This window comes from Rousettus aegyptiacus, unplaced genomic scaffold, assembly GCF_014176215.1.
Source record: "Rousettus aegyptiacus isolate mRouAeg1 unplaced genomic scaffold, mRouAeg1.p scaffold_m13_p_14, whole genome shotgun sequence".
NCBI classification, from domain to species: domain Eukaryota; kingdom Metazoa; phylum Chordata; class Mammalia; order Chiroptera; family Pteropodidae; genus Rousettus; species Rousettus aegyptiacus.
In genome coordinates, this window is record NW_023416289.1 from 39,299,985 (window position 1) to 39,313,158 (window position 13,174).

General features: G+C 52.6%; 1 protein-coding gene across 3 annotated transcripts in view; it reads left to right on the forward strand.

Annotated features, from left to right (window-relative positions):
• Positions 1–1,245: 1,245 nt before the first annotated feature.
• RYR1 (ryanodine receptor 1) overlaps positions 1,246–13,174 on the forward strand; it is a 106,321-nt gene continuing 94,392 nt past the window's right edge. For 2 of the 3 annotated variants that reach the window (XM_016165252.2, XM_036231616.1), the window contains exons 1-11: positions 1,300–1,347; positions 6,040–6,159; positions 7,140–7,244; positions 8,298–8,372; positions 8,459–8,537; positions 8,902–9,014; positions 9,340–9,433; positions 10,424–10,517; positions 10,679–10,753; positions 11,240–11,396; positions 11,536–11,700. In XM_016165252.2, coding sequence (XP_016020738.2) covers positions 1,300–1,347; positions 6,040–6,159; positions 7,140–7,244; positions 8,298–8,372; positions 8,459–8,537; positions 8,902–9,014; positions 9,340–9,433; positions 10,424–10,517; positions 10,679–10,753; positions 11,240–11,396; positions 11,536–11,700 — 1,125 coding nt within the window. Of the gene's footprint in view, positions 1,348–6,039; positions 6,160–7,139; positions 7,245–7,350; positions 7,372–8,297; positions 8,373–8,458; positions 8,538–8,901; positions 9,015–9,339; positions 9,434–10,423; positions 10,518–10,678; positions 10,754–11,239; positions 11,397–11,535; positions 11,701–13,174 lie in introns of all 3 variants that reach the window. The other variant, XM_036231615.1, reaches the window with a different exon arrangement.

Sequence of the window (13,174 nt, forward strand, 5' to 3'; positions counted from 1 at the left end):
GGTTATCCTTCTTAGACCTCCCCTATTTACAAGCTCAGGACACCCATCTGCACAAAAGGGTGGCCCAGCTAGTAGCCTTCAGTGGCTTAGGTGGCCCCTGGAGAGAGGGAGGGTTAGAACTCTAGGGACAGGGCTTGGCCCTGGGGAAGTGGGTTTTTGTTATAATTAGTAGATTTTATGCAAATAATGAGACAGTAAAGCAGAATGTTTAAGAACCTTGTGCCGGGGTCTGAATCCCCTTCTTAGCCTCTGCAGGATCCTGGACAAGTTGCTCCACCTCTCTGTGCTCAGCTTTCCTCACCTGTAAGAGTACCGTCATCACAAGGTCATCGTGAGAACTACATCATTTATTCTGGTCATGTCCTTAAAACTATACTTGGTAAGGACCACACATTTTTATTTCCTCCTCTAAACCATGTGAATTGTTCAGCAGGATTGTTGTGAGAACTAAATGAGATGCAGTAAAAAGATCTTAGCTCAGGGGCTGAAATGCAAGAGACATGCAAAAGACATCTGCTATGGCTATTATTCATGCCTCACAGTTCTGATGATGATGATGATGATGGCGATGATGATGATGATGAAGATGATGATGATAGCAACACCTCTACAACATTTACTGTGCACTGGTATTGTTTTAAGTGCTGTAAATAAATGATATCATTTAATCCTTGCAACAGTCCTGTGAGATGGGTACTATAAATATCCTCCTTATCAGGTGGGGAATCTGAGGCAAGGAGAAGCGAAATGAATTCTCCAAGGTCACACAAAGGAGTGACAAGACTGGGACTCGGATCCGGACTGTTTGGCTCAGAGTCCTTGTTTTTAATCACTACGTACGCTGCTTTTTAAAGTCTGGAGACTTGGTGCATATCCTGGCTCTGCTGTATGACATCAAACAGGGGCTCCCCGCTCAGCGCTTCAGTTCGCAATCTGTGAAATGGGAGAATGATGACCTCTTTACAGTGGAGGTGGAGAGAGGATAGCTAGCTGTGTTCTAGAAGCTCCTCCTTAGCCCCGCCCCACCCAACGCATGCTTCAGGGACAGGTTTGGGGTCTGTGGGAGGGGCTCCGGCAAAGGGCGTGGCCTGGGTCGTCCTGGCCCAATGAGGACGGAGGGGACGGGTACCTCCTCCCGGCTCTGTCCAGCACGCGCATCCTCCTCGCAGTTCCATCTGCCACGCGGGCGCCTCTGACGTCCCCTGAGGTCTCCGACCCCAGCCCACCCCCAGCCCGCCCGCCCAGTCTGAGTCCATCCTATTCTTCGACCTTAGCGCCGGCCCCTCGGGCCTCGACATCATGGGTGACGGAGGAGAGGGTGAGGATGAGGTGCAGTTCCTGAGAACGGTGCGTACCTGTGTTAGGGGTCTCTGGGGCTGTCTTTCCGGTTCCTCTGAGCGTCTCTCTGTCTCCGATGTCTCTGTCCTGATCGCTGATAGTCTCTGAAACTCGGGGTCTCTTCCTCTCCCGTTGGGTGACTGTCACTCTGTCTTTCTCAGTTTTTGTCTATCTTCGTCCCCCTGCCACCTTTCTCACCACAGAGAATTAGCAGGATTTGGGACTGCAGAATGAGTAAAGAGATCTTCCGCCACCATCTCTTCTGATGCTAGTGATTTGTCCCGGGGACGGGGGCGGGGGGCAGCGATGAGGCAGCACCCCCTCCCACCACCCTGGAAGCAGGCACTTGGGGAAAGTGGTTCTAATTCCTGAGCTTAATTTAGCTGCCCCCTCCCTCCCCCACTAGCCTTAATTTTCTCCTTGCTCCAGACTCTGACCTATTTAAATTCTTGGGAAGGGGGCTGGGGTGGGGTGGAAGACCCAACTCCTTTGAACTCCTAGCCCTTGAGGGTCTCCTGGGGGTCCCTCAGGTTCTGGGTCTTCTTTCTTTCCCCCTTTGTTTTTTTGAGGGGGGGTCAAATATGGCTGTTAATGGTCTATGGATGATGTCTGTCTATCAGTCTCCTTGAGTTGTCTATGTCTCCCTGTTTCTGTCTTTGTCTGTTTTTTGGCTTCAGGCCCTTGCATTTCACTCTGCCTCTCTAGCTCTGTCTCTCCCTGCATCTCTGATCCCCCACTGGGGGCAGGGATGGGAATTGGAACAACAGGTGTCTCTCCCAGAATAGCCTGCTTTTCTGGGGCCTGGGCAGGGGATGGGGAGATGGGGGAGGGGATGCCCATCTCGGAGTCCTTCCCACTTTTCCTTTCCAGTGGCTCAGCTGGATGTGGGGTCTGAGTATGGGAGATGTTCTCTCTTTTGGGCCAGGTCTGCTGACCCTGTACTAGCCCCTCTCCTCCTGCTCTGGGCTCTGAGAAATGCTGACACAGCATTCTGGCCCCAGAATAGGGCCCTGGTGAACAGGTCTGGTTTCCTGTGAGGGAGGAACAAACAACTGGGCTGATAATGAAGGATAGGGACAGCTGGACATTTAGCCATGGGAGAAGGCCTGGTTTCACCCTAGACTCTTGCTTCAGCTCCAGTCCCTTAGCAGATACCATGGGTTGGGCTCACCCCTCCTCCTGGCCCTAATAAGACATGGCCATGGCCATCAGCCCCTGAGCCACTCTGCGTCAGGACCTGTGCCCAGGGCCTTGGCCTTCTGAGGCGTCTAATTATATCCTTGCTGCCCTATCTTCTGAGGTAAGGCCCTATCTTTATCTCCCTGGGAGATCTGAGGGAAACCAAAGCCTAAGTGGTAGAGTCATTCGCCCAAGGTCAAGGCCAGGAAGTGTCATCTCTGGATGCCCCTGGGGCTCAGCCCTCCTGCTTTCACAAGAGGAAAACTGAGCTCAGACTTGCCAAGGCAGTCAGTGTCAGGTTCTAGGGGCCCGGCCCTGGCATCTCTTGGGTGCAGGTTCGGTGTGTTTCCTTGAACTTTATTGAAGTGTGTATGGTGGCCTCATCCCAGCAGTAAGAAATATACTTCATATTGCAACTCAGTACATGCATGTACATACATTATAAAAATTAACTTCATTGAAGTAAAATTGATGAGTGGTAGTTGCACCCATTTTAGGTGTTACAGTTCAATGAGTTTTGACAAACTGTACACAGTTATGTACCTACCATCATAATCAAGACAAAACATTTCCTTTACCCCAGAAAGTTCCCTCTCGCTCTTTGCAGTGATCACTCTGCCCATCTGCTTTATGTCACTGTGGATTCCATTAGTCATTCTAGTGTTTGTATACAGTGCATGCTCATTTGTCTTGCTTCTTTTGCTCAGCATAACACCTTTGACGTTCATCCATGTAGCATGTATCAAAAGTTCATCTCCTTTTGGCGCCAAGTAGTGTTCCATTGTGCGAATGTGGCACAATTTATTGATCAGTTCACCTGTGGATGAACATCAGGTTGCCTCCAATTCACACTACTATGGATGAATTATGTGCATTTACACACACATGCAGACACACACACACACACACACACACACACACACACCTATTTTTGACTGAAACAAGTTTCAAAAAATGAAGATAGCCAGCTCTTAGAACACAAGGAGCATGTTGCATGTTCTGTTCTTGCTCTACTTATTTCCCTTTTTAATTGTAGTGACTATAGTCCCCAAACTGATTTCATTTCACTTTGATGGGTGGCAACCTCTAGCCCACCCTGCCTGGGTTTCTCAAAGCATGCCGTATGTCAGAACCTCCTGAGGACTGGTTGATGGTCCAGATTCCCTGCTCTCCTCAACGCCACTGAAGCAGGCTTCTGGTGTTGGGGTGGGGAGGGGCAGGGGGACTGGGGCAGCAAGTTCTGATGCAGGAAAAGGTTAGAGGATCACTGGTGTGGTGATGAGGCCCCTGTCTCTGGTTTATACCCTGGCTTGCCTGCTTCCTAACTTGGGGCAAGAGATTTTTTGTTTTCTCTCTAGCCTCAATTCTCTAATCTGAAAAACAGGGTCAGTGCTCACTGCAGCATCACATAGACTAAAATTGAACAATGAGGAGAAAAAATATGTGCCATAAGGATTCGAGGGGTCCATGCACAATCTCTCTGAGCTCATCTCCTCCCAGCCTTGCCCTCACTCCTGCTGCCACGGCCGTCCTGACCCCTTTGCTATTTCTCAGCACCCTCTGCTCCTCCAGCTACAGGACTTTGCACATGCCGTCCCCTCTCCCTGGAATGTTCTTCTCACAGAGACCACCAGGCCTGATTCCTTCTCATTATTTGGATAAGGTTTATGGTTTAGAATAGAGTGTTAGGCTCTGCTCAAATGTCACCTCTTTGGAGAAGCTAACACTTCTCCCCGCCCCCCCAACACACTGATGTCATCCCTACCCCAAAAGCCGCTCTCTTACGTCACCCTGGATAATTTTTTCCCATTACACTTATCACTGAACTTAAAATTCTGAAGCTATTCACCTTTTTTTGCATCTCCCCCCACAGATGTCAGCTCCTTGAGGACAAGGATTCTGTCTGTTTTATGTGCTGCTCTATATCCATTGCTTAGATCAGTGCCTGGTAATAGTTGGTGCTCAATAGGTGTCTATCAAATGAATGTAAAGCCCTGAGCATAGGGTCTAGCAGACAGTGGTGCTTAGTAAGTGCAAGCTATATGATTCCTATGAATACATGCACGTCAGGATGTCACAGTTGAGGGTTACAGAATAGAGCAGTTGTGGGGCTCCCTGCCAGGAAGTCGACTCTCCGTCCTTCTTCCTAGGCTGGATAGACAGACTGAGGGCTGCCAGTGGGGATCGAAGCTGAAGACTGGAATGTTTGTGTGATATGCTGGAAGGGCTAGAGGCTGTGTGACCTCGGGTGGGATGCCTAAGCTCCTTGAAACTGTTTCTTCCGCTGTAAAAAGGAGTAACCACTGCCTTCCTCAGCAGTTAAGGGCTGTGGTCTCCATCACTTTTGACTGAGACTTTATCAGTGAAAACATTGAGCACTCTCCATGTACACTTACACTAGTTATAAATGTCGATGTAGGCTACTATAGTAATATATTAAGAGGTGGTCTAGTGTTCTAAGAGTGTGACACATAGAACCACAGAGTTGGGATCAAATACCAGCTATGCCGTATGCCAGCTGTGTGACTTCAGGCAAGTTGCTTTCCCTCGCTGGGCCTCAGTTTCCACAGGTTCACATAATAACATTTACCTCAGCAGATTGTTGTGGATTAAATGAGTAATGCATGTTAAGTTCTTGGAATGGGACATTCCAAGACATAGAAGATGCTTCTATTTTACTTAAATTTTAATTTATAATCTTGAAATTATTTCAGACTTAGAGAAAAGTTGCAAGGTTAGTTCAGAGAATTCTCACGCAGCCTTCAGTCACTTTCCCCAGATGTTAACATCTGGCACATCTGCTCTCCTCTCCTCTCCTCTCCTCTCCTCTTCTCTTCTCTCTCCATCTTCATATTTTTTTCCTGAGTAAGTTGTGGGCCTCATACCCTTAATCCTTAAATACTTCAGTGTCTATTTCCTATAAAACAGGCCGGTCTCTTACAAAGCACAGTAGTTATAAAAATCAGGGAATTTAGTATCGCAATGATACCACTGTCTAATTTACAGCCCTTATTCAGCTTTGACCAGTGGCTACATGGCCATCCTTTGTGGCATTTCCCCTCCATCCAGGATCCAGTCCAGGCTCTGGTATCTCATTCACATGTTGTTAGAAAGAGCCCCTTAAATGATAACAATTTTTAAGATGATACACAAAAGATAAATTAGAGAAGGCTGAGTTTAGAAGCCATTGAACTGATACTTTCCACCCTCTGATGGTTCACCTTGCGAACCCCATTCGGGAGGCCTCTGGAGCCAGCTGGGTTCAAATCCCAGTCCCTCCCCTTATCAGCCATGTCCCCTCTTTGAGCCTCAGTTTCCCTGTTTTAAAATAGAGATGACATGGGCTCCTATCTCATGGAGATGTTAGAAGTATGCGGAATACTCAGCACAGGCTCAGACTTGAAAAATTCTCTTTCATGAGAAGTGGGGGGTGGGGCGGGAGGGGGTGAGTGGCCCTGATTCGCCTTGTCTGTGAGGTGCCGGCAGGCGCCAGCCGGCCCTGACCCCTGGTCCCGCCCCCAGGACGACGAAGTGGTCCTGCAGTGCAGCGCCACGGTGCTCAAGGAGCAGCTCAAACTCTGCCTGGCCGCCGAGGGCTTCGGCAACCGCCTCTGCTTCCTGGAGCCCACCAGCAATGCCCAGGTCTGCTCCCAAGGGGGCCAGGGCCAGGGAACGAGGGGCTCTGAAGGGGCACAGAGTTTGGGGTTCAAAGAACAGGGCTCTAGGGGTCTGAAAAGGGGGTGCTGACAGGAAAGAAAACAGGGAGGGAGCTAAGAGGGAAAGGGGGCTGGAAGTCTGAGGTGGGTAAAGAGGAGGTCTGAGGATGGAGGGCAAGGGGGCCCAGGGGTCTTAGGAGGCAAGTGTCTGAGGGGGAAGAGGGCCTTGGATCCAAGGTGGCAGGGCCTGGAGGGTCGAGGGGAGTGTAGCAGAGGCCTGACTGGGAAGTGAGTGGTGGCTGAGAGGCAGAAGGAGCCTGGGGCCTGAGGGTGAGGTGGACTCAGGGTCTGAGAGAGAAGGCAACCTGGGGGGATGTGGCAGGGATTGGGAGAGAGAGTCCTGGAGTTTCTTGGGGGAAGAGGCAGGGGTCTGCAGGGGGCAGAGAGTCTTGGGTACAAGGTGGAGGGTGGGAGATTGAGGAGGGCGGTCAAGGGTGCCCTCCTGTGATTCTGAAGCAGTGTTCACAGGCAGGAATTGGGGCTGCACTGGTGATGGCAGGAAGTGGGGCTCCCTCTGAGGTTGGTGAGATTTGGGTTACTTGCAGGGGAAGCTGGAAGCGCCTCTTGGAGTTGGGTTGGGTGGGCACACTGTGTCTGAGGATAGAGGCATGGGATGAGGTTTCCTCCAAGATTAGGTGGGGTTTGGGGCACCCGAGTTGGAGTGTAGTGTGGAAGCTTCTGTGAGGTTTGGGTGGGGTTCAGTTGTGAGGGAGGAGGCACAGCAGAGGCGTTTTCTGTGGCATTGGTGAGGATTCAGGGTGTCTGAAGCGGGTGGCAGAGGGCAGGGCTTCTTGGGGGACTGGGCTTGGGTCTAGATATCTAAGAGGAGCAGGTATTTAGACTATGGGCAGGGAGTGCACCGGGTCTCCGGGCTTTCAGGCTCCCCAATCACATCTCCTCCCCCAGAATGTGCCCCCCGATCTGGCCATCTGCTGCTTCGTCTTGGAGCAATCCCTGTCTGTCCGAGCCCTGCAGGAGATGCTGGCCAACACTGTGGAGGCCGGCGTGGAGGTGAGGCTCCCACCACAGGCTAGATGGGTGGCAGGGATGGGTGGGAGGACCTGGGGTCATTTACTATCTGCTCTTCTTCCTCCTCTCTCTGCCCCGCCCCCCACAGGCCCTCAATTTGGATAAGTGGGTAGGTCTGGCCTTGGGTGTCACCTGTCTTGCCCACCTCTCCTGACCTCAGGCCTGTCTCTCGGGCCCACATCCTGCACACAGGGGGTGGGGATCTCCCCCACCCTTGTTGTCAGGGGCTGCGGAGACCAGAACAGGCCAGGAAGGAAGAAAGGAAGGAAGGGGGTTGGGGCTTCTGAGCCCCTGGCTTCCTTTGCTCCTTCCTTCTCTTTCTCATCCTTTCCCCCACCGATTCCGGCTCTTCTCTGCATGGGACCTCTCCCTTCACCTCCCCCATCCCAAGTGTGGGTCCCCTCCAGTCCAGGAGTGGGTCCGCCATGTGATCTCGTGGCTCCATCACATGGCACCCTCAGAGCATGGGCATGTGAGAGCTGGGATGGGAGGCCCAGTGCCAATGGGTGACGGGGTGTCACGCCCCCAAGAGGGCTGAGTCTCCCTGTGCTCGAGGTGTGTGGCAGCACTGGGCAGTTCCCTATGGGTGGTGTTCAAGTCTTTACCAATGGGTAGGGCTGCACCAGTGCACGCCAGCCGCAGCCCGGCCGTGTTGTGACAGGTGAGAGCAGAGGGGGCCGAGGTCCATGGAGCATGAGATACTGGGGCTTGCCTGAGTGTCCCTAATACCAAGCAGAGATATCCAGCCACCCCGAGTGACTTTGGGGCCTGGTTAACAAGGTGAAGGCAGCAGAGAGGAGAAATGGGTTTTGAGGGACGTAGACATCCTCGTCCACAGGCTTCTCAGGGACAGAGTCCCTGCTTCCACAGGTGGGGACCTGAGGCAGTGGGTCTGCTGAGTGTCTGAACTGAAGTTTTCTCATGTCCAGGCCTGAGCATGGTATTTCATGGGGAGCATATTCCCACTTGGGATAGGCCAGATGTGTCAGGGGGGGCCTATTCTCACTCTGTGCCCTCTCTTCCTGCCCCCCACAGTCGTCCCAGGGTGGGGGACACAGGACACTCCTGTACGGCCATGCCATCCTGCTCCGGCACGCACACAGCGGCATGGTGAGTGCATCGGCGAGGGGGAGCGGGGGCAGGGAGTGCAGTGTCTGCCAGGAGGAGGCTGACCATCCTCTACTCTACGCCCCTAGTACCTGAGCTGCCTCACCACCTCCCGCTCCATGACTGACAAACTGGCCTTTGATGTGGGACTGCAGGAGGATGCAACAGGTGCAGGGGCTGGAGGCGGCGGCAGGGTGTGATGGGACAGGGCGGGCAGGGAGCCGGGGTGCAGAAGGTCTGCAGAACTATAAGGGTGAGCACAGGAATGTCCTGGGGACAGCAATGGGGGCTTTGAGGCAGTCTGGGGCATGGATGGGGAGACTTGGGTAGTAATGGGGGCTTTGGGGCAGTCTGGGGTGTGGATGGGGAGACTTGGGAAAGCATGGGGAACAGTGAGGCAGAGAGTTGGTAGCAATAGAAGAATTTGGGGCAGAAGGCTTGGGAGCCTGAAGGCTGGGAATGGCTTGGGGAAGAGCATTGTGGGCAGCCATCATTCTGACAGCCCTGAACTGCCCCCTTCACCCCCGCCCAGGAGAGGCCTGTTGGTGGACAATGCACCCAGCCTCCAAGCAGAGGTCTGAAGGAGAAAAGGTCCGCGTTGGGGATGACCTCATTCTCGTTAGTGTCTCCTCTGAGCGCTACCTGGTGAGCAATCCCACCTCGTCACAGCTGCTACTACCCCCGAGGCTGGAGGCACACGGGGTCAGCCCCAGCTCCTCACTAGTTAGCCTGGTTTCTGACCTCACCGTCCTGATCCCCGTTTTCCAGTTTCCTGACCTTTGACATCCAGTTGCTGGTTTTCGATGCCCCATTTCCCAACTCCATGCCTCTTTTCTGACCTGTAACCTCTAATTTTCTGTCTCCCATCTGCTGCTTTCCTGGCTTCCACCCCTTGGTTTTTGGCCTCTGCCTCTGGAACTATTGTCCCCACCACCTTCACCTCTGGCTGCCATCTCCTGGCTGCCCCCAGCACCTGTCAACGGCCAGTGGGGAGCTCCAGGTTGACGCCTCCTTCATGCAGACACTGTGGAACATGAACCCCATCTCCTCTGGCTGCGAAGAGGGTGAGGGCCCCAGACTTCTAGCCCCCAAACAGGCCTCCCACACTGCCCCTCAGGTGCATCCAGACTGAGTCCTGTAACCTCAGACCCCAAACTATGACCCTCACACTTAGATCTCCAGCTGAACCCAAATCCAGAACTCAGCATCAGATTCCCAAAATATTGGTCCTTAAAACTCAAGTCCTGGAGGCCAGACCCCTAAACTCAGATTGAAGCTTAGAACATCAAATTTAGAGTTATCCCTGACCTCAAACCTCAGTCAGATGACAAGCACAGATAGTGACCTCAGCCCTCAAACCCGGACCCCCAAATTCAAACCCAGATCCCTAAACCAAGACCTCCTAATTCAGACCCCAAACTTCATCCAACCCACCTCGGTCCTCCAACTTTAACCTCAGATCTCCAAAGTCATCTTTGGATTCAGATCCCCATGCCTGGCCCCAGAACTTTGACTTCAACTCTCACACCCCAAACCTCAAAACCTTAAACCAGATCTGAGCCGAGACTCAGCGCAGATCACAAAATTCAGGCCTGAATCTCAGATCCACCAACTTCCAACTGCAAAGTTTGGATCTCTCCAAACTCAAGGCCCCAAAGTTCAGATATCAGCTTCAGAGCTCCAAAATCACACTCAAAATGCAGACCCCTGCTTCCAAGCCAGCCATCATACCGCTAAACCCAGATCTCCAAGTTCAGCCCTGGAACTCAGACTCCAGTATCAGGGAACATGAAACCCAAACCTCTAACGCCAACCTCAAAAATCCAAACTCAAACTCACAAATCCCCCAACCTCAGCTTTTCACACCCAGACCCCAAACCTCAGACCCAAAATTTTATACTTCGACTTCAGGCCTCAAACTTAACCCAAATCTCAGATTTCTAGCTGCAGACCCTAACCCAGCCCCCAGCTCCTACAGGAGAGAAGCAGGTCCCCAGACCCACCTCGGGTCCCAGGCCTGCCTGGGGCTCTAGCTTTCCCTTGCTCTTCTCCAGGTTATGTGACTGGAGGCCATGTCCTCCGCCTCTTTCATGGACACATGGATGAGTGTCTGACTATCTCCTCCGCTGACAGTGATGACCAGCGCAGGTCTGCGTGGAAGACAAGAGGGCCTGGGGCCTCAGGGTGGGGGTAGGGGTGGCGAGGGAGTGCAAAGGCCAGCTGGGAGGCCAGGGCCCTACGAGTGGGGTTAGGGATCCTATTCTGGGGGACTGGGACCTGAACCCCTGACCTCTCTCCCATGTCCCCAGACTCGTCCATTACGAGGGAGGAGCTGTGTGTACCCATGCTCGGTCCCTCTGGAGACTGGAGCCTCTGAGAATCAGGTGAGGGCGGTGGGGCTGGACTGGGGGAGGGCCTAGGTGCTGAAGGGGGGCTAAGAGGGGAGGAAGGATCTTGAAGGAAGAACTAAGAAAAAGACTGGAGGATTTTGAGGGAAAATCTGGGGAGCTCAAGAAAGCAATGAGGTCCTTAGGGTCCTAGAATCCTGGAGGAAAAGGTCTTGGGGGATGGTGGGAGGCTTCTGAGGGGGAGATCGGGGTGGGGTCCCAAGTGAAGATGTGGAGAGTAGAGGGGGAGAAAATGACAGGTCTAGGAAAACTGGAGCCATCTGGGGAGCCCAAAGGAAGCTGTGAGGGCCCACAAGGACTAGGGGTCCTGAGGGAAGCTCAGGCTCCTAAGAAAGATTTGAGGCCCTGAAGAAGGTCTGGGGCTGGGAAGAGGGCTGGGGCTTGAGGAGGTTTAGACCAAGACTGTGGTGTCCATGGGAGGATTAGAGGTTCCTCTGACCCCCTTGCCCTCACCCTCTGCAGCTGGAGTGGGAGCCACCTGCGCTGGGGCCAGCCGCTTCGCATCCGGCATGTCACCACAGGGCGCTACCTGGCGCTCACTGAGGACCAGGGCCTGGTGGTGGTTGACGCCAGCAAAGCCCACACCAAGGCGACCTCCTTCTGTTTTCGTATCTCCAAGGTTGGTGGGGTCAGGGCGCCCTCCCTCCCTCCAATGGAGCTCCAAATCCCACCGCAGGCCTCACTGTGCAGTCTGTCAGTGGGATCCCCCATTAAATGCACAGGTAGAGGAGGCTGACCTCTGTCCTCTGCCCCTGCAGGAAAAGCTGGATATGGCCCCCAAGCGGGATGTAGAAGGCATGGGGCCCCCCGAGATCAAGTATGGAGAGTCACTGTGCTTCGTGCAGCATGTGGCCTCAGGCCTGTGGCTCACCTATGCTGCCCCGGACCCCAAGGCCCTGCGGCTCGGCGTGCTCAAGAGGAAGGTGGGCTCCTAGTAGGGGGAGGGGTGGGTAGGGGAAGGAAGGAGGGTGGTCAGACTTGAGCCTTCAGAAGTCTGAGGACAAGACTGAGAGAAAGACACAGGCTGAGAGAGAAACAGATTGAGAGAGACAGGAAAAAAGAAAGAGGGATATCTGTTCATGTATATGCATAAGAGAGAGAAATACAGACAGAGACATGGAAAGACAGAGACAAAGAGATATGGAGACAGAAAAATACAGAAAGATAGAGACAGAGGGACAGAGATGGAAAAGACAGATAAACAGACTGAGAATAACATTCAACAAATTAATTTGTATCTGAGTTGTTTTGGATTTGTGTGTGGAAAAAATAGGCAAGCTATACAGACCTGTTCCCTGCCCTCCCAGTGCACTGAAAAGTGGGAAAGCTACTTTTGACAGAGGGAAGAGCATGTGCAAAGGCCCTGAGGTTGAAATGAGGTTGATTTGTTGTAATAACAGAAAGAAGGTCCAGTTTGGCTGGAGCAGAGTTAGTGAGGGGCTAGTGGAGGGGCAAGATGAGGACAGAGATGGTACAGGAGCAGACGATGCAGGGCCTCGTGGGCAATGAGGAGGGTCCTGGCTGTTACTTTGTATGAGGTTGAACCCACAAGAGAGTTTTGAGCATTCCAAGGAGTTAACCTGACTCAGGTTCACAGGGTTCCTTAGCGGCTTGTGGGGGTGGGGGACAAAAGCTGGAGTAGAAACACCAGGGAGGAGATTGCTGCAAGGGTACAGGGTAATGGCTAGAACTGGGGCCAGGGGCCTGCGGAACGGGGAAAGATGGCAGATTCTGTTTGTATTTTGAGGATTGAGCCAATAGGGTTTTCTGACAGGTTGCATGTCCAGGTGAGAAAGAGATGAGTTGAGGATGGTGCCATGATATTTGCCCTGAGCAACTGGAAGATTGGAAACGCCATTAACCAAGTTGGGGACAGTCAAATGTCAGCACAGGAAGATAGGGATCTGAAGTTTTACCTTCAATGTCTAGTACAGAGCCACTCAATAAAGACTTGCCGAGTGAATGAGTAGGAAGACTAGGGAGGCACTTGTTTGCAAAAAACAAACAAACAAACAAACAAATGAAAACAAGACTTGTGGTTGGAAACATGAGCGGGGATATTTACAGCTACAGGACTGGACAGGGCCTTGGGGAGCTCAGCTCAGGGGAAAGCCGGCACTGCGATGGCCTCAGCTCACAGAGGGGTGGTCAGGCGGTCTGTCTGGGACATGTTAACTTTGGGTTGCCATTAGAGCGCTGTGGTGGGCGAATGTTAAGTCGGTTAGTAGATACGAGTGGAGAGGATCCCGTCTAGACATAGACAGGATAAGCGAGAGAAAAGGAGAAAGAGAGGGAGAGAGGGAGGGAGGTAGACAGACAGAGAGAGAGACTCAGAGAAAAAGAGACAAAAGTGTGGGATAGAGGTGAGAGATAAGGATAGAGACAGCGAGAAACAAA